General features: G+C 45.9%; 7 protein-coding genes across 7 annotated transcripts; 5 read left to right on the forward strand and 2 right to left on the reverse strand.

The window, feature by feature from the left end:
- The first annotated feature begins 184 nt into the window (after window positions 1-184).
- On the forward strand, window positions 185-2,091 carry F4813DRAFT_344279 (Bud-site selection protein). Its single transcript, XM_049241646.1, has 2 exons — window positions 185-392; window positions 462-2,091. Exons 1-2 carry the CDS (start codon window positions 204-206, stop codon window positions 1,767-1,769), a joined length of 1,497 nt encoding a protein of 498 aa, XP_049104328.1. The 5' UTR covers window positions 185-203; the 3' UTR covers window positions 1,770-2,091.
- A 655-nt stretch (window positions 2,092-2,746) lies between these two features.
- F4813DRAFT_396981 (uncharacterized protein) lies at window positions 2,747-5,280 on the reverse strand (the record flags this gene model as incomplete). Its single annotated transcript, XM_049247894.1, has 3 exons — window positions 2,747-4,792; window positions 4,851-5,101; window positions 5,151-5,280. The coding sequence occupies 3 exons, from the start codon at window positions 5,278-5,280 to the stop codon at window positions 2,747-2,749; spliced, it is 2,427 nt and encodes an 808-aa protein (XP_049104329.1).
- A 1,330-nt stretch (window positions 5,281-6,610) lies between these two features.
- F4813DRAFT_106417 (mitochondrial 2-oxodicarboxylate carrier 1) lies at window positions 6,611-8,349 on the reverse strand. Its single transcript, XM_049238443.1, has 7 exons — window positions 8,073-8,349; window positions 7,987-8,009; window positions 7,907-7,917; window positions 7,819-7,848; window positions 7,681-7,764; window positions 6,955-7,630; window positions 6,611-6,895 (listed from the first exon to the last, which is right to left on the reverse strand). Exons 1-7 carry the CDS (start codon window positions 8,116-8,118, stop codon window positions 6,872-6,874), a joined length of 894 nt encoding a protein of 297 aa, XP_049104330.1. The 5' UTR covers window positions 8,119-8,349; the 3' UTR covers window positions 6,611-6,871.
- Window positions 8,350-9,495: 1,146 nt separating this feature from the next.
- F4813DRAFT_106449 (uncharacterized protein) lies at window positions 9,496-15,179 on the forward strand. Its single transcript, XM_049238445.1, has 4 exons — window positions 9,496-10,703; window positions 10,762-13,190; window positions 13,241-13,358; window positions 13,543-15,179. Exons 1-4 carry the CDS (start codon window positions 10,057-10,059, stop codon window positions 15,077-15,079), a joined length of 4,731 nt encoding a protein of 1,576 aa, XP_049104331.1. The 5' UTR covers window positions 9,496-10,056; the 3' UTR covers window positions 15,080-15,179.
- Window positions 15,180-16,224: 1,045 nt separating this feature from the next.
- On the forward strand, window positions 16,225-17,498 carry F4813DRAFT_344286 (uncharacterized protein). The gene has a single exon (XM_049241647.1). It carries the CDS (start codon window positions 16,382-16,384, stop codon window positions 17,132-17,134), a length of 753 nt encoding a protein of 250 aa, XP_049104332.1. The 5' UTR covers window positions 16,225-16,381; the 3' UTR covers window positions 17,135-17,498.
- An 858-nt stretch (window positions 17,499-18,356) lies between these two features.
- On the forward strand, window positions 18,357-20,080 carry F4813DRAFT_344289 (carbohydrate-binding module family 50 protein). Its single transcript, XM_049241648.1, has one exon. The coding sequence runs from the start codon at window positions 18,785-18,787 to the stop codon at window positions 19,772-19,774; it is 990 nt and encodes a 329-aa protein (XP_049104333.1). The 5' UTR covers window positions 18,357-18,784; the 3' UTR covers window positions 19,775-20,080.
- Window positions 20,081-20,182: 102 nt separating this feature from the next.
- F4813DRAFT_385082 (macro domain-like protein) lies at window positions 20,183-20,956 on the forward strand (the record flags this gene model as incomplete). The annotated part of the gene is made up of 1 exon (XM_049246195.1): window positions 20,183-20,956. The coding sequence occupies one exon, from the start codon at window positions 20,183-20,185 to the stop codon at window positions 20,954-20,956; it is 774 nt and encodes a 257-aa protein (XP_049104334.1).
- Window positions 20,957-22,212: the final 1,256 nt, after the last annotated feature.

The following is a 22,212-nucleotide window of genomic DNA, read 5'->3' on the forward strand; positions in this document are numbered from 1 at the left end:
CAGGTAAGTAAGAGCACATGCAAACCTCATCGAGATACAAGTTTAGCGTAAACGCCAAAGCTCTGATAGATACATAAAACTATTAGAATGATATTTTGAATACAACGGGGTATCTATGTAACGGGCGCTATATCATTAAAAATTTCGAGCTTTACAGTTCTTAGATATTTTATACCAAGCGTAATATTCACATACCGCCCGGCATGCCAAAACGGAAACGAAATCACGAGCCCAGCCTCGAAGAGAAGCTGTCGCAATGGCATAAAGAACTAGCGCGCGGCATGAAAACCGCCAAGGGTTTCGAGCGCCAACGATTAAGCAAGCGCATTCGCGAAGCTCAGAGTGACCCGGACAAGACGGCGAGGTTTGAGAGAGAGATCGCCGTATTAAAGGTATGAATGAATGAACGAGGAATTTTGATATTAGAGATGACCTTGTATTAACATATAATCCATCATCAGAGTCTCGATCTCCAACAAGCTGCGCACGCGCACTTATGCTCGTCGCTTCTCAAAATCAAGGGCGTGGCCGAGTCCCCAAAGATACCCGCCGATATTATCAGGCCTATTCCGAAGCCCGAGGGACTGTCCGGGGAAGAGAAGGCTGCGTTACACAACGTGACGAGTGCGCTCTGCAATCGCAAGCAGATCCGCGACGTCATTGAGGAGGCTATCATGGGCACGTGCATTGCGCTGAGGGTACCCATGCCGGAGAAATTGAAGAAAGGGAAGGGTAAGAAGGAGAAGAAGGACTTAAGTAAAGAGGAGCAGGCCAACGACAGAGATAATACGAAGCGGACAGCGATTAAAGATACACGTAAAGAAAAAGACGTAGACGAAGAGAAGTCTGATACTGAAGAGAACGAGCCAGGGTTAGTGCTTTTGAAGAGGAAGCGGGATAAGGCTGAGGAGGAGGAGGAGGAACTCGATAGCGAAGATGACGATGAAGCTGAGGATGACCAACCACTTGAAGGTTTCTCTGACAGCGATGCGGAGGAACGAGCCTGGTCGCGGTACGATGGCTTTGTGGCAGGCTCTTCTAGCGAAGAGGACGAATCAGGAGATGATGGTAGTAGAGACGATGAACTCATCGCAGACAGCAGGACGAAATCGCTCCGAAAAACGACGGCCGACGACATTTCTATATCATCAGTCGGATCATCTGAATCAGACCAAGAAGAAGAAGAGGAGGAGGAGGAGGAGGAAGAAGATCTAGAAGATGTAGACAGCCAAATTTCCGTATCCGCATCTCCACCACCTAAAAGGGCCAAAGTCGCAAAGACGGCCGCAATAATACCCGGCAACTCAGCATTCCTACCTTCGTTGATGGGCGGCTACATATCAGGCTCCGAATCAGAAGCCTCCGACCTCGATCTCGCCCCCGCGCGCAAGAACCGGCGCGGGCAACGGGCGCGTCAAGCCATCTGGGAGAAGAAGTACAAGGAGAAGGCGAAGCACGTCCAGAAGCAGCAGGAAGCCAAAACGGGCAGAGATCAGGGATGGGACATGAGACGAGGCGCCGTAGGGGACGAAGAGGGGTCCAATAAGCCCTGGAAGAAAGGCATCCGGAACCCCTTCGATAACAAGCACATCCACCCCGACCGCCAGCAGCAACTCCAAGGTGACCGCGAACAAACCAACCCAAAACCGAAAGCAATACCCAAGAGGGATGATACGGGTCTCTTACACCCAAGTTGGGCCGCGGCCAAGAAGGCTAAGGAGGAAGGCCAAAAAGTCGCATTTCAAGGGCGTAAGGTTGTGTTTGATTAAGCAGTAAGCTCTTCAATAGATACCATACTAGTAGGCTACGAAGACTACTGGGAAAATCAAAACTCATCGTGAGAAATCATCGATTATATATACTTGAACTACTCTGAATACGTACAACCGCACTCGCAAAAATCTCGGCGTAAGTGCCCTCCTCGTGGCTCTTCAACTTCAACTCAGCGCATTCCTGGTCATGCACGGCTTCTTAAATCATCTCAGTCCTAGCAACCTTCAAACTAGCCCACGTATATCTACGTCGTCAACAATAACGACAAAACTGCTTGTATCGTAGTAATATATGTTCAGAAGTCCACCAACCTGGATTTCTTCGTGGTAGCAAGAAACATTCCCCTGATCTAGTGACGTATTGAATGAGTCTTATATAGGTAAATGGTTAGTGTAAAGATGCACTGATACAGTGCTGTGGTTTGAGAATATGCTTCCTAGATTGCACCTGTGCGGTAGATTTCTAGGCAAGTTTTGCGAATGATGAATATCTGAAATTGGGAACAAAGAAGTTTTTGGTGGCTCGTAGGCTGACCTAGGTACCTAGGTGAAGACGAAGTATAAAAACTCTCCAGTAGATTCGAGACTAAGTGCCGGCTGCTATGCTGGGATAATCTGGAAAATATCTAGAAACGAGTTGTAGATGACTGCTGACCTTGAGCAGCAAGACACCTTAGTTGCCTGGTCTGATACCGGCGAGGCTGGAAAGTCGAAAGGGAAAACATTCGATAATTTCGAAAGTCCCGATATAATTTTGGACCGGAAAACTAAAGCGAAAAAACGACTAGTAGTAGGAAGATAGGAGACTGGGCTAAGTCTAAAGCATGACTTCATAGGTAGTTGCGGCTTAGATTGTAGATGATATGAAGATGTAAAGAGAAGACTCCAGGTATGTCTTATCTTAAGAGCGAAGCGACTGCCTCTCTTCCAGGGGGTTGGTGAATCTAAAGAAGCGTGTGCCATATTGGCATTGCTCACCCTAGTCTACGGCGTTTTGCCGCTTGTCCCTCGTCATGAGAGTGAGCTTCACCTTCGCTCGATTGTCTGGGTGAAGAATTGGCGTTAGAGGCACCGCTGGGGATAGGATAGGGGTAGATATCGGATTCATCATCGCTACCCGGAGGGGTTTCCTCACGAGGATATAAGTCGTTAGGGTCGTCATCTTCGGGCTCTATTTTTACGGACCCGGTATCTGGCTCGGAACGAACAAAAAGTGACGATTCATCATCTTCATCATCAAACTGGTCTCCAGTAAGATCTATCACCTCATGATTTACCTGCTCGGTAGGATCGTCAATCTCCATTGGGTCTGCTGGAGGACTGCCCGAGCCTGAACCGGAGCGAACAAATAGACCGCTGGAACTGCCATCATCATCATCAATATCCATTCTGCCTCCTTCACTCTCGTCGCCTTGCGTCCGGTTATTACGCTGCTGTGAAGCACCAACTAACGTGATAGTGGTAGCATTTTGTGACACATCTGATACACCAAAGCCACCGGCGTCATCATCGTCATCGTCACTATCAGGCTCAGTATCGCTGTTGGGATTAGAATCTAAATCTATGATTTCTGGAACTGGCGCATTGGGGGCGTTTCGGAGATTAGGGACATGTCTGTCTTGAGGATTATCATCATCATCATCATCATCCGAGTCGCTGATACTAGTGCCACCCCAGGAAGCAGTATCGCTAAATGCGCCATTGGCTGATCCAGTCGTTTCGGAACCACCTACTGGGCCTAGGATGTGAGTCTCGTCGTAAAATGTCTTAATAATAAGCATATCTTCCCCCGACGGGATAAAATCTTCCAAACACGTTAGAGGTGTTAGATTCTCTAGATGGCTCTTGAGCGCAAGATCATCTTGCTTCGGCAGAGTTACGACGGTGCTTAGGTCTTTTAGGAACGACCAATCCCGAATCGATTGGCGGTGATCGAGGCCGTTACGCTCTTTGAAGCGGATCCAATCCATAGCTCGTAGTTGATAGAGATAATCGATCCCTTGAACTGTCCGCATTGATCGAAACTTCCGGTAATTCGGGTGTCTAAGAGTACGGCGAACCATAGTCTCGAAAGGATCAAACCCTTTGTCCAAATCTTGATCTACATCAGATTGGCTGCCGTCAGACTCGTCTCCATCTGATTGATATCCATCGGACTGGTCCTCGATAAGCCGGTCTCCGTCGTTGTCGACTTGCTGACGGTTCTTCTTCTTCCTCTTCTGTATCTCATATTTCCGTCTTGTCCGGCTGTTATCACATTCTGCTATGTGAACAACCAGTGTGCGAAGGCGTCTCGTTTTGGTAAACCACTTGAGACCGAGCGAACGTTGCGAGATTCGGGTCTCGTGCCTACGCATCAAAGATCCATGCCACATTAATTCGACGTTCACTAACCGCTGAACACGCGCAGGGCCAATGCCATTGCAAAATCGATGCCATTCGCCGAGCGAGCTAAACGCAAAGGTATTCGCTCCGTAGAAAGCATGGACGCCGATAAAGTACCAGCGTTTGCAGACCAGTAAAGGTTTGAGCACGTCATTTGGTTTGCAGGCTAGAATTATTTGACATGGCGACTTGCCAAAATGGAATCTGGTTGGTAGTTGACTTTCACCTTCGACATCCTTGTCGGGGAAGGCAACGGGTGGGTTTGAAGGGTCCAACCGAGAGAGGCAGTGGATAAGAGTACCCTTGACAAACAGTTGCCTGAATATCTTCACCTGAATCTCCAAAGGAAGCTCTTGAAATGGGAAGTAAGACATAGGAGGAGTCTCCGGTTCAGCTATATCACTTTCATCGTGTACTCGTTCCAGTGCCAGAAGCCGCGCGCGCCTTTCTTCTAATACTAGTCTCTCTTCTATCGCGCGCCTCTCTTTTGAAATCTCCTCGTCCTGAAGTGAAAAGTCAGGATGGAATATGTATAGTTTCTGCGACATATTTTCCTGTTTGCAACATTGGCGATAGGGTATGCTATAATATGATACTTCGCCCTGAAAGTATGCTCTTAGTAGATGGCTCCATGGCTATATATGAGTGTGAGTATGGCCCTTTACGAAGAAGAGATCAAACGGAGGTACTCACCACAGGAGGCTCACTAATCCCGGCGAGACGATTCTCCAGTTGTTGAATTTTGAGGGTCTTCGCTTTAAGTTCTCGATTCTTACCCCTAATTTCTCGTTTTTTCTCCCGAATATCATCGACCAGCATTTCGATGCATCTCTGCTGACGATCATATGCATCTTTTACTTGATCGTAGTTGCGACCATGACGGACTTCGTCGAAGTCCGGTTCACTTAAGTCATCAAGAATGCTTGGTTCGACCGATCTATCGTCTGTAAAAATTAGCTTTACGCCCCTTCAAGTAATGGGACGAGCTCCTACCGTCGTCATTTTCCATTTGCTCTTCAGTGGCATCTGAGGGTGCACATTCACTGATAGAATCTTCTAATTCTTCCTCTAATTCACGTTCATGATCATCATTCTCGGCACTATCGCTACGTGCGGAAGACATATTGATTTATGTCGCTTGAGAAATATGAGTTACGTGGAGGAGTGAAGTAGACAATATTTCAGAGTTGAATAAAGTATCACGGGAATGCAAAGACACTTATGAATACGTTTCACCTTCCTAGTATTCAAGAACTCTAGGTCAGTTGATAGTCAGCAACAAGCCCTTCACATCAGTTAGGTCATCACGAGAGAAGGCGCTGAGACTGCACGAGGTGGCAGGTGAGACCAGCAAAACAATTGGGCTTGAAATGGGAATCATGATGGATAATAATACCTCATGGAAGTAGAGGATTTCAATACTCAAGTCTTTATTGCATGAGGAGGATGACAAGCCGCAGATGTTGAGATTAGGACGATTAGACGACGATTAGACGAGTAACCTTGGATATGTTAAATGCGCAAGGAGATGAAGTGGCACATTCAAGGGAAATAACCTTCTAACACTGATGTGTGGGAGGAATGGGTTTGGGGATGTTTAAAATGTCACTTAGTCGGTTATGGTTCGTAGAATTGGGTAAGAGTGCTTGGTGATAGGGGTGAGGTAAATGCGTAAGGTGAAGGTATATGTATGGAAATAGAGGATATAAAGGGAATTTCAAAGCAAGTAACTTACTAAGTTGGTCAAGAACGATGTTGGATTAGGATAGATGTCACTTCTTACCACTTGTGAAGATGTGAAGACGATGCAAACAACCTAATACCAGGGTTAGGAACGTATTCAATTATGAGTAGATGAGTGGCACAGGGGTCAATGTAGATGTAAGAAGGGAGAAATAAAGACTTGAAACTCAGATATCGAGTAAAAGTAACGGATATGGCTTGGCAGAAGAGAAGAAGAGAAGAAGCAGGTGGATTGTGTGTGTGTGTGTGATGAGGGAGTATTCGAAGTTTATGGGGGAAGAAACATTGGAAAAAGTTCCTACTCAAATTAAAAGACTGGTTGTGGGTGTAAGGAGAGAAGCAACGAATATACACGGTGTAGATGCCATTTAATAGGTGTTAGAGAAAGAACGTGCTCGACAACTAGAACTGCTTTTCATAGATCCGTGGGAAGGTAAATATATTCGGGTTGAAAGGGAAAGGGTAGAAGTCAAGTCAGAAGAATGGTTTAAATTACCTACTTACCCAGGTACCTTAGGTAGTTATAAAGGGCATAGAGATCGTCCTCTGAGTTGTGAAGTTTAAGAAAGGTAATTGTTGTGAGAGAACACAATCAAGACGTCTTAGAAGATATATATGTCGTAGATGGTTGGTTAGAAGGTACCTAGATTATTGAGGGAAAAGGAAATTGCAATATATATGGTAATCACCGATGTAAGTCCGTTAGGCTGGTACCTACCTCGCAGGTAGGTAGTTTCTATCTCTTAATTGGAAGCTATTCGGGTAAGTGCAATCATAAGTCCATGTGTCAACAAACGACGTTGAAAAGGATGGTCATGATCTAAATTTTCGGGAAGACGTATGCTAGGTATCTTGTCTGCTATCTATAGGCACATGTATGGCTGCCAATGTATAAGTCGCTAATCAAACAGAGAGGTGTCAGTGCCTAGCTATTCCTGATAGAGCATCGAGACTATTCCGGAGATCTATATTTATTTCATGGAGCGGAAGAAATCCTATTAACTTGTATTAGTGGCCGATCAAAACAAGTTGATTAGGGGATGATGAGACTTACCATAACGCTAGTGAAAACAACTAGAAGGATACCTCCTCCTGGTCCGAGTCTTAGGACTTTGGGTAGGAAACCCTTGTACAGGGCACCAAAGCCCTCCTCCTTCATCACAGTAGCGCAAGCACCCCAAGCCCAGTTATACTTCGGGGTTTGTCCGGCAACCTTGGGGCTGTTTTGGATACGGGACTTGACGACATCCATTGGCGTGTTGATTATCGTACCGACAGTACCACCAATTCCTCCCGAGATTAGACCGTTGAGGATCTCACCCTTCTTGGATTCAGACTTGGGTAGAAGTTCTTTAACCTGGAAGATACAACCGAAGTATCCGGCGTTCCATAGTATGTGGCGCCACAAAGTACTCTCAAGACCGTTGTACATGGCCAAAATACCCTCGTTCTTGATAGTCTTGGAGACAACATCGATCATGCCAGTATATTTACCCGCAGAAGCCTTGTCTTGCAGTCTGATCTTGACCAACTCGAAGGGTACAACGACGAAAGACTCAGTGGCACCAGCCGAGGCACCCGTTAAAATCGATAGTGATTGGTTCATCTTCTCGGCACCGAAGGCTTTGCGGTAGAACTTGCCCCATTCATCGTTGGCAGCAAACTTGGTGGCACGCTTCGGAGCTTCCATCAGAATAGGGGCTGTGATGCCTCTGTATAACCTCGAAAATCTGCACTTCGGATGAGTCTAAGAACTATAAGTGTCGGGCGGTCACCATACCCTTCATTGCGAACGATCTTCTGGAAGCAGTCTACCATACCATTGTACGAGTCTGCGCTGGTTCCCTTGCCGGTTTGGAGTTGCCTGTTTTATGGTAAGCCTCGGACATGGGAGCTATAGGGTCTTACTGCCGCTCACACTCGGGTTTTCACAACATCCAGAGGGTACCTAGTCTATGTCAACGATGCGCACGCGACAGACTCAAGCGGGGTATGGCATGGTATACATGGTCAGAATCTGAAAGAAAAAAGTATAAGGTTAGCTTGCTGTTTATGCGCGGGGAGTTCGAGTCTATGTGTTACTTGCCTCCGAGATGCCAGCAATGGCACCTAAGTTAAGTTGTTAGTTCATGCGGCATGGTGATCTGTAGAAACGCTTAGGATGCGACGAACCTGCGGCAAAGGTGTATACAAAGGGAAGTGGTTGATCCTGAGACATCTTGGGCGAATTCAACCTCTGAGATATGCGGTGAATGACTTGCGTTACGATTCAATTCAAAGTAGAAGAAGAGGTGTGTTTTGGTAAATAATACATATATTCGGGTACTGGCGGTTATTTGATCTGACAAGAAACGAATTTCGAATTATCATTTGCGATGGCGGCGCATACTTTACAACCCGCTAACCCCAGAACGCCATATGCCCGCCGGATCGGCGTTATCAGTAAACCCCACTGCAAATAACCCTAAATCTAGAGGGACTTAGGTAATCCTTTTATCTATTAACATTACGTACCTGAGTGTTACTTTAACGCTTAAATATGCCTAATCACCAAAGCTGACAGGATATTTGATTGTTTTAACGGTGGTCCTTTGTCTTGAACGCCCGAAGTCGTACCATATAGTGCAACTGTAACAAGAAAACAAGATCAAAGCATGTTATAAGTTACTCGGTCAATAAGTTGTCTATTAACTATGGAGATTTGTATCTCACTTCTGTATTATAAGTAAAAGACATTTCTTAGATATATTTATCTACCTTGGAGGTAAGTAAATCAACCATCTTAGGTACTATCTAATAAACACTCTGTAATATTAAATATTAACCTTACAGCTGCCCTTGCATTTATCACACCATCAAAACCGAAAAAGTTCGAGAACATAGGTTAGGAGGTAGGTAGATAGATAAATAATTACACTGGACATATAAATATGGGAGATATACCTAATACTTTCAGGCGGAATAAGGCTCACATAGATAGGTAGGTACCTGCAATGCCAAGTCGATTTCTCGGTATGGATTCCTATTCGTAGCCTTATTGACCGGCTGAGACTTGCCGCCATTGCTTGTTCGTTCATATATGCCTAATGTAGTGAAGACCAGAGCTTACACTGGGGACTTCTTTAGGGGATATATGCATGCGAACTCCACATCATCCAATAGCTTGCAGAAGCGTGAGCAATAACCAGCAGTTGGCCGACAATTGGTTTACATAGTATAGACTTTATTCAGGTAGGTATGACTTCACCTACTCGTGGCTTTAAATATATTAAATGTTTAGAAAGGCGTACGTGTAGTGCTGATTGGTTAAATTTTGTTTAAAACACCACATGCATGCAATTGTTCAAACAGTTCCAGGCTCATTTGTTCGAGAATTAAGTTTAGGTATTTAAGGTACGTATGTACATACAATACATAGGACTTGATACCCTGAGGATTTACCATGCCCTGTCGGTTAGAGTTATGATTGGCCTAAAATAAGGTCTCCGATGACCCGATTTTCTATCTATAGCGTGGTAGCGTCGCGGGGTTTGCGCACAAACCGCAGATAGGCAGGGTACCTTCTAAGCTACTTCCTACCTACGTATGCGTCCCCGTCCTTTCCTATCTTCGTCTATGCACTTCGATTATCATCCTCCATCATTTATGACCGTTTATGACACATACGCTCAGCAAGACGCCATTTCCGTAATATATCATCTTGGGCCGGCTACTGTAGGTGGACCTTCTACGGATTATAAAGTATACTATTCGCTGCGTATTCATATGGCAACCCCTTAACGAAGCAACGATCGATCGAATACCCTTGGCGGCTCCTGATAAGTACAACTGAACCGATACGACTTATCTGCTACGCCCGAAGCGCGATATCCGTTTTCACAACGTCTTGTCTCGCATAGTCGAAACCGAAGTCGCAATCTAACGCTGTTCCCGATTCGTCCCCCCGTAGTATCCCGTATCGGTCCCTTAAGCTTGAATCTGCGCATACGTCGCTATAGTCTCGAGTTCTGGGTGATCATTCGCAGCGGGATAACCTCCTCCAGCACCTTGTCAATTCAAAGCGCTTCCAATCGCACCTTTAAATAGGCCGTGATCCCTCGAGATTCACAGCGAGGTGTAGTTTGAAGTGCTTTGAACGACACCTTATAATATACACATGAGTCATCTACTTTGGAAATACTACTGGGAAAATGACGTCGACAAATTCTGTCGGCTACTGGCTCCGGCCAGCTATTCCCAGAACCCATCCAAGACTTCGGGTTCAGGAGTAGGTAATACTGGGGCATTCGGAAGTTCTCCACGAGGCACTACCAAGTCGCGCAAAGCGTCCGGCCTTGGCGTTTCCGTAATTGCGCCTAAGAATGTCGGTAGCAATCTCGGAAAGGGTGATATTAATAGTCGCGACTACTCGGGTTTGACTATTCTACTCCGAGCCGTTTCGTCGACATCTTCGAACGCCATTACCTTTGTCGAAGCCCTCCTCGACCATCCCGCGATCGATATCTACGTTCAAGATTACGAGAGCGGTTGGAATGCCTTACATAGAGCCCTATATAATGGAAATATTTCGATTGCGCGATTGCTACTTGATAAGGAACGTAAAGACTTGACAAGCTCTCTTGGGGGGGTTACTACTACTAGAGTGGGACAGCTAATCAAGACGAAGGACCATGAAGGAAATAGTCCTTTTGACGTATACAACGCTAGTATTGCCTTGCGAACCTTGAAAGTCTCGGAAGAGCGCGCGAGCCTGGAGGATGATGGCTCAGATAGTGATGAGGGTTCGGCAGGCGAGGACGCTAGGTAGGAAGGATATGGGCTAATTAGGTCTGAAGTCGTGCTTTGCTAACATTTCCTATAGGCATCATAGCAAATTTGCTGCTCTGGGTGAGGAGGTATTCACCTTTGGTAGCAATAATAACTTTTCCCTTGGTCTTGGCGATGAAGATGATCGCCAATTCCCAGAGCGCATCTATTTGAAACGCCCTGACCATTTAATTCAGCATTTCTATGATCAGTACCTCGAGGAAATCAAGCGCCAGTCGAACATAGAGGATTCAGTATCTCGCGATTTGTCACAGGTCCCAATTTTAATTCAGAATCGCCCCTTGATGATTCAAGATGTAGTGCTCTCTAAGCTACACAGTGCTGTCCTCACGACTGATCCCATCTCTAATTTGTACATATGCGGCATTGGGCGTGGTGGTCGTCTTGGCCTTGGCGACGAGAATACGAGGTTCAGTTTTATGCCTGTTCAGGGCGGCTTGTCCGACAAGAAGGTCGTTCAGATTTCACTAGGCCAAAATCATTCATTGGCCGTGACCAACACGGGAGAACTCTGGACTTGGGGGTCAAATACGTATTCACAGCTTGGGGTTCCTCTACCTGCACCGGTGAAACCTGATGAGGAACCAATAAGTACAACGCCTCGACAAGTATTTGGTCCATTGAAGAAGGAAATCATACTCGGGGCGGCGGCTTCTGCTATCCATTCCGTAGCACATACGGGGTCATCTTTGTTCTGCTGGGGGAAAAATGTTGGTCAACTTGCCTTGATGGATGCGGATTCTAGGTCTCTTGAGGTTCAGACGGTCCCTAGGAAAGTTGCCGCGACCCTCCTTTCGAGTCATTCTTCAATCGTCATGGTCTCGGCCATCGAGAAAGCTACATCTTGTCTTTTCGAGGACCATACCGTGTGTGTCTTCACGAGTTACGGCTATAACATGATCAAGTTCCCCACCTTTGATCCTTTCACGAGCTCGCCACTCCAACGCTCAGTGCAACTCTCTATGTCCTCCCGCTATGATCCTGGTCGCCGCGAGATCCATCAAATCACATCAGGCGGGGATACCATAGCTGCGGTTACGGGCAATGGAGACCTCTTTACCATGATAGTCAATCACAAGTACGATGGTAATCAGTCTGCTGCGTCCACGACTAATCCGTCGAAGATCAAGGACGCGGTGACAATACCGCAATGCATTTGGAGTTCCAAAAAAGACGGTGTTAGATCTGTTAGTGTCGGAGAAAATGGTTCTGTTATAATCTCTACACAGTCTGGTGCGGTCTGGCATCGCATCAAGCGAACAAAAGCCAAAGACACTAAAGCACCTACAACAGCAGGCTCTAACAAGCGGAAGGACTTCAAATTCCAGCGTGTTCCCTATATTACAGATATTGTTGCTGTTAGAAGTTCTGCTTTCGGTGCGTACGCCGCTGTCCGGAAGGATTGTGATGTGACACGGGAGCAACTTGAGATTGATGACCCAACATTGTGGGAGGACATTGCCCCTCTGTTTCCCCTGTCTGGATTTAGGGCTCTAAATTCTAAAGCGCGAGAAAATAAGGACACTTGGAAATTTCAGGACCCTGACGTGCTGAAAGGTCGAGTAGACTCGCTAGCATATGAGGTGTTGACGTCAACTGACCTTGAAGATGATCTTCAAGTACATCTCAAGAATTGGCATTTCCACCACGATAGTCTTGGCATGGTCGTTCGTGCCGCTGCATTCCCACATTTGGCAATTCCCGTACACTCCTGGCTCTTGTCAGCTAGAAGTCCGTTACTTCGGGCCGGATTACAGCAATTCAGAGAAACTGGAATTTCCGAGTTTTCAGATGTTCTAACTATCAGCGAACAGGACAATGTTGTGATTATAGAACTTACTGGCAGCGTCGATATAATCACACTGATGAATCTCATCGTTTATTTATATTGCGACAGAGTCATCCCTGCCTGGAACTTTACGCGGCAATCTAAACCCTTGGCATATAGATACCGCCAAATCCGCACAGAACTTATGAGACTGGCAACTGGACTTGGTATGGCCGACTTGGAAGCTGCTGTTAGGATCCAGAGCTCACCGCCACGTTCTATGAATAAAGACTTTCAGAAAGCTATCGAGGATGCAGCCTTTTTTGAAGATGGCGACGCCCTTTTAGAACTTGATGGTGATGAGATCCTTGTCCACAGCGACCTGCTCTGCCAAAGGTGTCCGTGGTTCCAAGGTCTTTTCAAAGGTCGTTCTCGTGGTATGTGGCTAGAAAGTCGTCGTGCAGAACAGAAAGATCACGACTATATTAAAATCGACCTGAAGCATATAGACCCGGAGATATTCCATTACGTACTTCAGCATCTATACGCCGATATTGGGGAAGATCTATTCGACGATGTTGCCGCGGAGAACCTTGATGACTTCTCCGAATTAGTTATGGAGGTTATGGGCATTGCTAATGAACTTATGCTCGATCGTCTATCACAAATCTGCCAGAAAGTTATTGGTCGTTTTGGTAAGTTATCTTCCCATTACCATATTCAAGGGAGATATTAATCTTAATAGTCAACACTCGGAATATTTCGAATCTACTAAATGCTATCAGCCCCTGTTCGGTTACTGAATTCAAGGATAAAGGATTGGAATACATCTGCCTCCAGATGGAATCAATGCTTGAAAATCAGTAAGTAACCCTAACAATTGAATCAATGAATCGAATTTCCCCAAAGACTTTGCTTTGAATATTCGACGACATCGCTCGCTATAGAGATTGTCTTTCATGGTATATATAGGTTGCTGGGTTGTGTTATTGGCTAGATCATCAAATTCGATATAGAAGATGAATTGTGATACTAATACATGGGCAGTCTCCTTGACGATCTCGACGAGGATCTTCTCTTAGAGCTAGATGAGGTCGTCAGGGATAATCAACTAGCCAGGTGTCCATTTGCGCGAAGTGGGAGAGCTGATTTACTACTCCACGAACGCAACCCCGAGCTAGCGCAAGACATTGATGAAGAGAGGCAGAGACGAGTGAAAGAGATGGCGTATAAGGTCATACAGAAAGAAGACGATAAAAAGCTATCAACATCGTTCAAGTCTCGTATTGGGAGCTTGGATGAATCTACCGTTGTTTCTCCCATGACAGACCGAAGTAGGAGAAAGCCAAAAGCAGTTCGAAACGAGCCTTTTACGCCTGAGCTTCGACCAAGAGACTCTCATGCAGACCTCATCTTTGCTATGGACGAAGAGGGGTCACCCAGCAGCACGACTCCTGTTTCTCCAAGTCCCCAACCGTTGCAACCCAGTGAGCAAACCGAATTGGACCAGTTATCAACGCTTCCTGGTCCTTGGAGGAATTCCAAAGGAAAATTTGTTGAAGATCGCATTACACCAAACTCCAGTACACAGGTTTCGACATCAAGACCCAGCCTATCCCCTACAACGTTACAGAATGGTCCTGCGAGGCATGTACCATCGGGAGGTAACCCATGGGGACCATCATCGCTGCCAACTTCACGGTTAGATCTGCGAGAAGTGTTAGCAGAGTCTCGACCAGTCCAATCAGCGTTGTCTGCTGAATTAGCGGCTGAGAGAAGAGAGGCAAGTAGCAAAGCCACTCCACAAAAGATGTCTCAAAAGGAGAGAAAAAGGCAATTGCAACAGCAAGTGGAGTTAGCAGCTCGGCAAGAGTCACAATCTCACCAATCGCCATCACCGTGGACGAAGGTTGGCGAAAAGAATGACTCGCCTTGGCAAAAGACCCCGCTTGCCTCGAAGACGCCCCCGACAGACATCCCGGAGCATTCGGCAGGTTTGTCGGCGGGTCCACCGAGACCAAAGCCACTTCTTGCTGCAGAGACATCGTCTAGCAAGTCCATACCACGGCGGACAGCATCTCCAGATACTAGATTTTCCGGTCAAAAACCCAACAGCGCAACACAGGTACCCATGCCTGCTACTCAATCTAAATCCCAGCAACTCACTCCGCACTCGAAGTCTTATATCAAACGAGCACCTAAACCGGACCAGGAGATGGGTCTCGGTCTTGCCGATATCATTGGAGAACAGCGGCGAGAACAGGAAAGTGTACGCGAAGCAGTCGCCAAACGTAGCCTTCAGGAGATTCAACAAGAGCAGGCGTTCCAGGAGTGGTGGGATCAGGAAAGCCGGCGGATGCAAGAAGAAGAAGCAAGACGAGCTGCACGCGAAGAAGGTAAAGAAAGGAAGAAGGAGCACAACAGCAGCCGAAGAAGCAATCGTAACAATAAGTCAAAAGCGGGTAGCAGTAATCGACCTAATAATAGTGGAGGCGGTAATAATGCCACTACTAAAGCTACAGAGGCAGGACCCAGCTCTAGCTCTAGAGGGCGAGGGCGCGGAAATAGGGGAAAGGCGGCATGATAGACCGTGGCGCATCGGATCAACTCAGAGTCAGAAGGCTACATATATATATATACGGAGTTCGGTAATAGCTTGTAACACATATCCTAAGCTGGTTTGAGCAAATAATTTGCTTTTTGTTAGCATTGTACATAAAGGGAAGCAAGAGTTAATGATCGTACCGTCATACGACTAGTATATACTTTGCGCAATTCTGCTCATCATGGGGGCCACTCGACGAAAAGCTGTTTAAAGTGGCTGTTAAAGACACCTCTCAAATCTAATAAAGATTTATATAAATCGATTCGGGATTTTTGATGATACCCTAAGAGATATTTCAGTTTTTCATCCGAACTCTTTAAGTAGAGGCATCGGTAGAGCCCTGTTTTAGACATCAGCTACTTACAGGATTGTTATACCCTTGAATATCTAATTCAGGGGATACACTAATATTTTGCCAGCCAATACTCATTTGTATCGTTCCATCATGAGATGAAAGTTAAAGCTACATTGAGATGATAAAGACGGTGTTTTGGAAAAACTTACTACCAGCTAGTCAGTGCCCGATAGGAGGTGTTTTATATATTAAAGGATGCCTTGAGCCCTCGAGGTTAGCATACCATAGCCCGAACCTGCAACCTTCACCAATATGTTGTCACAATCACTTAAATCTCGGCACCTATAAATGACTGGGAGTACCTTATACTTGAAGTTAGTTTCTTTGTTTGCTACAGTAGAGTACAATGAGTTCTTAGAATGAATAACTGGTAACGATTCTTACAGGATGTGATATGGGGCACTGTGAGCTATAATGACCAGCACACAGTATAGGCAAAAGTACCTAAGGTAAGTAGTGTAAGGTTTAGACAGATAAAAAAATTTTAAGAAAATTAGGACATTTCGATTTTGTTTGCTCAAGTTACCCATTCTATAGTAATATGTCGCGGATCATGGGCGGCTCATATTGCTACGGCGCCCATTTACAATTTAATTCCTTGTCTCTTTGACAGGTAGATATCATGAGTTTCGCAACTATGAATAATGAGATTGTAAAATTGGTGTAATAAAGTAGTGCATTGTGATGGTGCCGTTCTTTGTGTCTATATTAATACCTAGGAATGCTATCTCCATTCCAACTTCTGATATTTTTATCTAGACACCTTTCAAGCTTTCAGACTCTTATTTTCTAGCCTACTGATTTATAATTCCACAATAAATTACTAGTACTTGATATTAACCATTAATTGTGTTATTTTCAAACAAATTGTACCCTAATCCATTTACTGATCACCAAAACCAAAACCTAGAGAACTTTTTACTACAATGGATCATGCGAATCTTGTTAAGAACAAATCGGCAGCAGGCTATTTCGGGAATCTTCCCATCGAGTTGATTCAAGACATTATGTGCCGTCTTCACTGGAAGAATCTTAAAAAGATGATTCTGCTATCATCGCCATTCCTTTCAGTGTTCCAAGGGGCCCAAGATACCATCCTCTACAACGTTGGTGCCAATGAAATGGGCGCCGATGTTTTTGAAGCTGCCTTAGTTCGGTATGCCTGTACAGTTCCAGCTTTAAGGAACTCTCTAGATATCGAAGTGAAGTCCCGGACGCGTCCCATTGACACCACGCTTTTTTTCAACGGCACTGAAAGGATCTTCAACACTAGCAGGTTCCGTATGCCAGCAAAAGCATTCACGATAGAAGTCTTCCGCGAAATCATGTCTTTCCACGAGAAAGTAGCAGTAATCATGAAGGTTTATGAAAAGTGGCTACTGGAAAGCCATGCGGCGTTCGATGGTTATTATATGGATTGGGTAACCGATCGTACGCCTCGAGAAAAAGACCGCCCGCCCATAGCTGTATACACAGTGGATATAGCTAGGCTCCTGTACCCGGACGACTACAAAGAAGCCCTTAGGACTCCGTTTGTAGTCAAATTCGAAGCCTGCCGGGCAGACTGGGTAATTGTGGAACATCAACCAAACCACGACCCTCCTTTTGCAGTCTCCGGTCAAAGTCTTGAGGAATCTCAGGACAATCTTTTCCGCACGATGAACTCCTCAGCAACATGATACCAAATACGGCTGTCTTGGAGTCAATGTATAGCAGGTCATTTGTAGGTTGTTGCTCTTATCATGGCATCAGATCGCAGCAGTAATAGAGCCTCGGGGTTTGAACACAATAGCGATAAAGACTTGGTATGGCGAGAATGACAGAGAATGCGACTTATCATATTTTGTTAACCTTGTTTACCTCGTTTTCAACCAAAGAAATATGTCGAAGTTCGGATTGGTTTTCTTACTCTCCCCTAGGTGCTTTATAGATCGCTATATAACGTGTTATACTATTGCAATACCTATGTCAGAGCACATAATTGATTTTATTACCATTTGTTCGTAATAATATATTTTGAGCTGTTTTACGGATCGCTTTGACTGTGGTGAAACCCAAGTTTAGGAAAGATGCCAATTGTCGTATGATCATAGGAGCGACGATTGCAGCGGAGTTATTGAGAAGCCCCCCTCTCGGAAACCTACCTCCTATGAGGATGAATTGTGCCCCTCTTCGTCCACGAACATGAACCATGTGGTGGGCGAGTGATAATGATTGTTTTTTGACAGATTATATTACTCAGCGCAATATGCGCTATGTATCAGTTAATGTGATGGTGAAATCGATTGGGCTGTATCAGTCAGACTTCTGATGGCGGCATAAGTTGCGATCATCCTGGCTACCTTGATGGACCTGTCGGGTTCTGGAGCTGTCGTCATTTAGTCCTGGATAGGACAACGAATGTATCGATATACATACATATAACCTCTTGAGGATTAGTATATATTTCCTTTACTATAGCCTTTTTGTTTCTTGTTTCTTTTACTACATAGCGGTGTGTTTTGTAGAGCTCTGGGCGAACTGCCCAATAAGCTCTCATCATAAAGTACCCCTGAAACTAGAGCAGTGTAGTCTAGCCTATTCAACAGCCTGGGACGTATTTATTATATTCCAATTTAGTACATAAATCGAACTCACATATTTTTTAAGTGTCCTAGAATTGGGTCCAGCTTAGGTACGTGATGCAATAGCCTACTTAACGACCCATCCCTTAGATCAGAGAAGTATTAGAGAAGTTGATCACCTAAACGCTACGGGTTTGCCGTTCGGAAAAGGAGGCACTTTCACGAGTTTCCACTTTCTGTAACGCAATTAATACAACTCTAGTGCACATCAGGCATCAATATCGAAACCTCGAGCTTTCTCTAGCCACAATTTTCATTTAGTCTCAGCTTCGTATATCCAGTCACGAAGAAATGCCAAGACCGCACAGCCACAACACTGGCTACTTGCATTGCAGCTGTGTGCCGAGTATCCGTATTATATACACCGCAAGTCAAATCACGTTCGTTTGCCAACGTGTACCGATACGTGCGGTGAGTGTAGTATGATTCAGGTTCCATGGGACTGAGTATGGACAAAGACTTAATCATTCAGACTGGAGGCTGTGTATGCACACGTCAGACCAAGTGGCACAGCCGAGTCAGCTAGAAGTTAGAGGGTACTTCATAGGTGTTTGCTAGCACTAACATGATATTGATATATTAATATAACTATGCTCTATCCCTCTTCCCCCTTGGACTTTCTCACATCTGCCATACCGACCCGACTTACAACATATACATTTTCGTCAAAAGCTAACTGGATCGACTGAATCCCCACATATCAACATGGATCCGCGTTACGGCAACCAGGGTGAGGCTTCTTCCTACTATGGCGGCCAGCCCAACTCTCAATATCCTTCCTATGGACAGCAAGAGCACGGGCAACAAGGATACGGACAGCAAGGGTACGGACAGCCTAGCAATCCTCAATACGGCAACGCATACGGCTCTGGTCCTGGAGATCGGTACGGTGAACGCCAGCATGAAGGGCCTTATCAATCCGGTCCCCCAAATGCCGGCCCGGGTGAAGACGGAGAGCGCGGTCTGATGGGAGGACTTGCTGGTGCCGCCGCCGGCGCTTATGGTGGACATAAAATGGGCCATGGAGTCATCGGAGCTATCGGTGGCGCTATAGCTGGTCACAAACTAGAGGACTTCGTCCATGATCGCAAGGAAAAGAAGGAAGAAGAAAAGCTACATCACCAGGTTTCATCACCGCCGCCTGCTTATTCGAATTCTCACCATGGTGATCACGGAGGACGTCATTCTCCAAGCCGAGACAGGTCGATTGGAAACTATGCCGGCAACTTTTCCGCCTCGTCGCATGATATACATCTCGAAGGAGACTACGACCTCCGCGCAAATTGCTCACGCCGAGGAGGAGGAAGCAACGTCAGCATCCTAAACCTGAACGAAATTCTTAGCAACAACGACGGTAATTTCTGCTGGGCAAGTGGAGGGTCTGGTTCCAGCACCGTCACCGTACAGCAGGGTGATACCTTGAGGGAGATTGCCCGACGGTGCAACTGTAGCTTCGAGGACATCGCTAGAAGGAACAATATTGCCAACCCAGACATGATCTACCCGGGACAAACGCTGCAAGTGCCGGGCCGGGCAACCGGAAATTTCAGCGCTTCGGCTCGGGACATCCATCTCGTCGACGGCGGACGGATCCTAGAGGCGGAGCTGGTAGATACCAGAGGCCAGTGGCATCGACGCCGGATTAACTTGGACGAGCGCATCGGAAACTCGGATGGACACTTGCGCTTCGTCTAAGAGGGATGACTGACTGGACTGATGATTATGCCAAAAATAAACTGGAAGACTTATGATTAAGAAAAATTAGTATGCGTCTTACTATGGGAATGAAACTCTTTAGATACCTACCTAGGTAGCCAGCGCGTTTACTGCTGTTAATATTAATCGTTGGTGATATCTCTTATGCTGGGCATATACCTAACCTACATAATTAGATAGCCACTGAATAAATCCTCGCCAAGACTACCCTACATCACTAGGTTACGACCTATAGAAGCGTTTACTCCTATAAGACAAGCCAGGGTAGTCAGGTGACCTGCAAATAATTACCCAAATAAGCTGCCAGTAAGTTATATCTTCCATTCCTTCAACTTCACAGCCCCCGCACGCTGCCTCACATATAAACACGTCACCAGATGCTTCAATATGCCTTCAGAAGCTCAGCCCATCCCGTATATTCACCTCCTCTGCATGCATGAATCGGCCTCGGATGCCTTCATCCGAGTGCTAGAAGAGTATGGAATTGATCAGTCCTTGCTTAACTACACAGTCTATAATACGCTCCTGTCTGACCTGCCACCATCCCTGAATTTCGATTTGGTAGTGTCACCGGCAAATTCATATGCCCTTCTAGACGGTGGCTTCGATGATGCGATATCGCGGGCCTTCAGCCCCAAAACGGATTATCACGCTCTTACACGCGTTGCACAGAAAGAGCTATACCGTCTGCATAGCGGCTATCTCCCGCCTGGCTCGTGCTGTATCGTCAAAATGCCAGAGTCGTTCCGTGGGACGTTGAGGTACCACGACGGGAACGGCTGGGGTTGTCGCTATCTGGCTCTGTGTCCCACCATGCGTGTTCCCATCCGCAGCGATTGGGACAGAGACGTTGTCTACGAGTGTATCTGGAGCTTGTTGAATGCGATCGAGCAGCATAATAGATACGCAACGGAGGAGGGTAGTAGTACCGGCTCAGCGAAGATAGAATCTATCTTGATGACACCGTTAGGCACTGGGACTGGAGGTATCAGCGACGACAAATGGGCAAAGCAGACGGTCCTGGCCATCAAACATTTCATCGATGCGAAGCAGCATCCTGAGAAATGGTCTGCGATGAGCTGGAGCGAAACCGGGAAGATTGATATACAGTTATTGAAAACTCAGAGCCCGAAAGTATTAGCACAGTATTACCAACGCTAGGTTTACGGCTATCAATATAAGTTGTGGACTTAGGTGTTGACGTAAAGTATTTAGGAAAAGAATATATACGAGCGGTCATTACACGCCGAGAGCGTGGGCATAACGTTGATGGCATGTGGTAAATGGCTGCACGAGTTCCCAATAGTATCAAGTTTAAGTATCTTAGATTATACCTCCGCCAGAGTCATATGATATACAAACCGTGGGTTAGCCCATCTTGAGGTCATTGATTGACTGTAACCTTTTCACATCCATAAAGCCATTTTGACCCCTATTCAAATTGCCTTAACCTGCCTCTGGATCTTGGGGATTTGTCTCGTGAACTTTGCGGGATCATCCCTGGCACCCCCTTTCCAGTACTCGTACTCGATCCACTGCAGCATCAGGAATTAGCATATTCTTTTTTTTTATAGAATTCTCGGCGGATAATGAAGCACCCGAAGCTACGTTAAGAGCATGATACTCCAACAAGCGCTGGAAAGAGGAACAAGTGACTCCAGATGCTACTTACCGCGCTCTCGGGCATTTGCTCCTCCATAGCGGCCATCTAATTACCTACCTAGGTCTGGGGAAAGCGGTATTACACCCGTTTCTAGAACATACTGATCCCAAAGCTTGACTAGCTCCTTTAACCTTTCAAGCTCTTGTTCCGCGAGGTCGTGTACTTCACCGGGATCCTTCGCGAGGTTGTAGAGTTGCCATCTCTCGAAACGAGTTAGGCCTTTTCCCCGGCATCATAGTAACTGTGTAAGGGGTAGATCTTGTTTGTCTAAGTCTGAATCACGGATACAAAACGGGGTTTAGTGTCATAGCAATTCTTATTGGATATCATCTATAAGATCCCGCTTAATAACGGAAATAGATTCGGCCCCGTGTTCTAGTCTAGAACCCCTGAAGCTTCCCCGCAAACTCTAAGACCAGGGGTCTTCTTGGACGCTCGGCTGTCGGTCGCCTAAGGCCTTAAGTGGAGGCGGAGAACTCCCAGATGGTACCACTTGACTGGTTGATCGCGGCTGATGTTCCAACCTCCTGGTTACATTATTTTACCAATTTGTTGAGGTTCAGGTCTCGCGTAGTTATAATCTTATAAGTTATAACAGCTGGATTTATTAACCGAGGCAGTCTAGTATTGTTCTTGAATAAAATTGGGATTAAAAGGGCAAAAAATCCCCAGGATGTCATGGATGAAATACAGCCCTTACTTCGAAGATCCAGTGAAGACGAGCGGCCACTATCTATCACGATAAAAATGACAG

This window comes from Daldinia decipiens (genome assembly GCF_022478715.1).
Source record: "Daldinia decipiens strain CBS 113046 unplaced genomic scaffold F4813scaffold_2, whole genome shotgun sequence".
In the NCBI taxonomy this organism is placed as follows: Eukaryota; Fungi; Ascomycota; class Sordariomycetes; order Xylariales; family Hypoxylaceae; genus Daldinia; species Daldinia decipiens.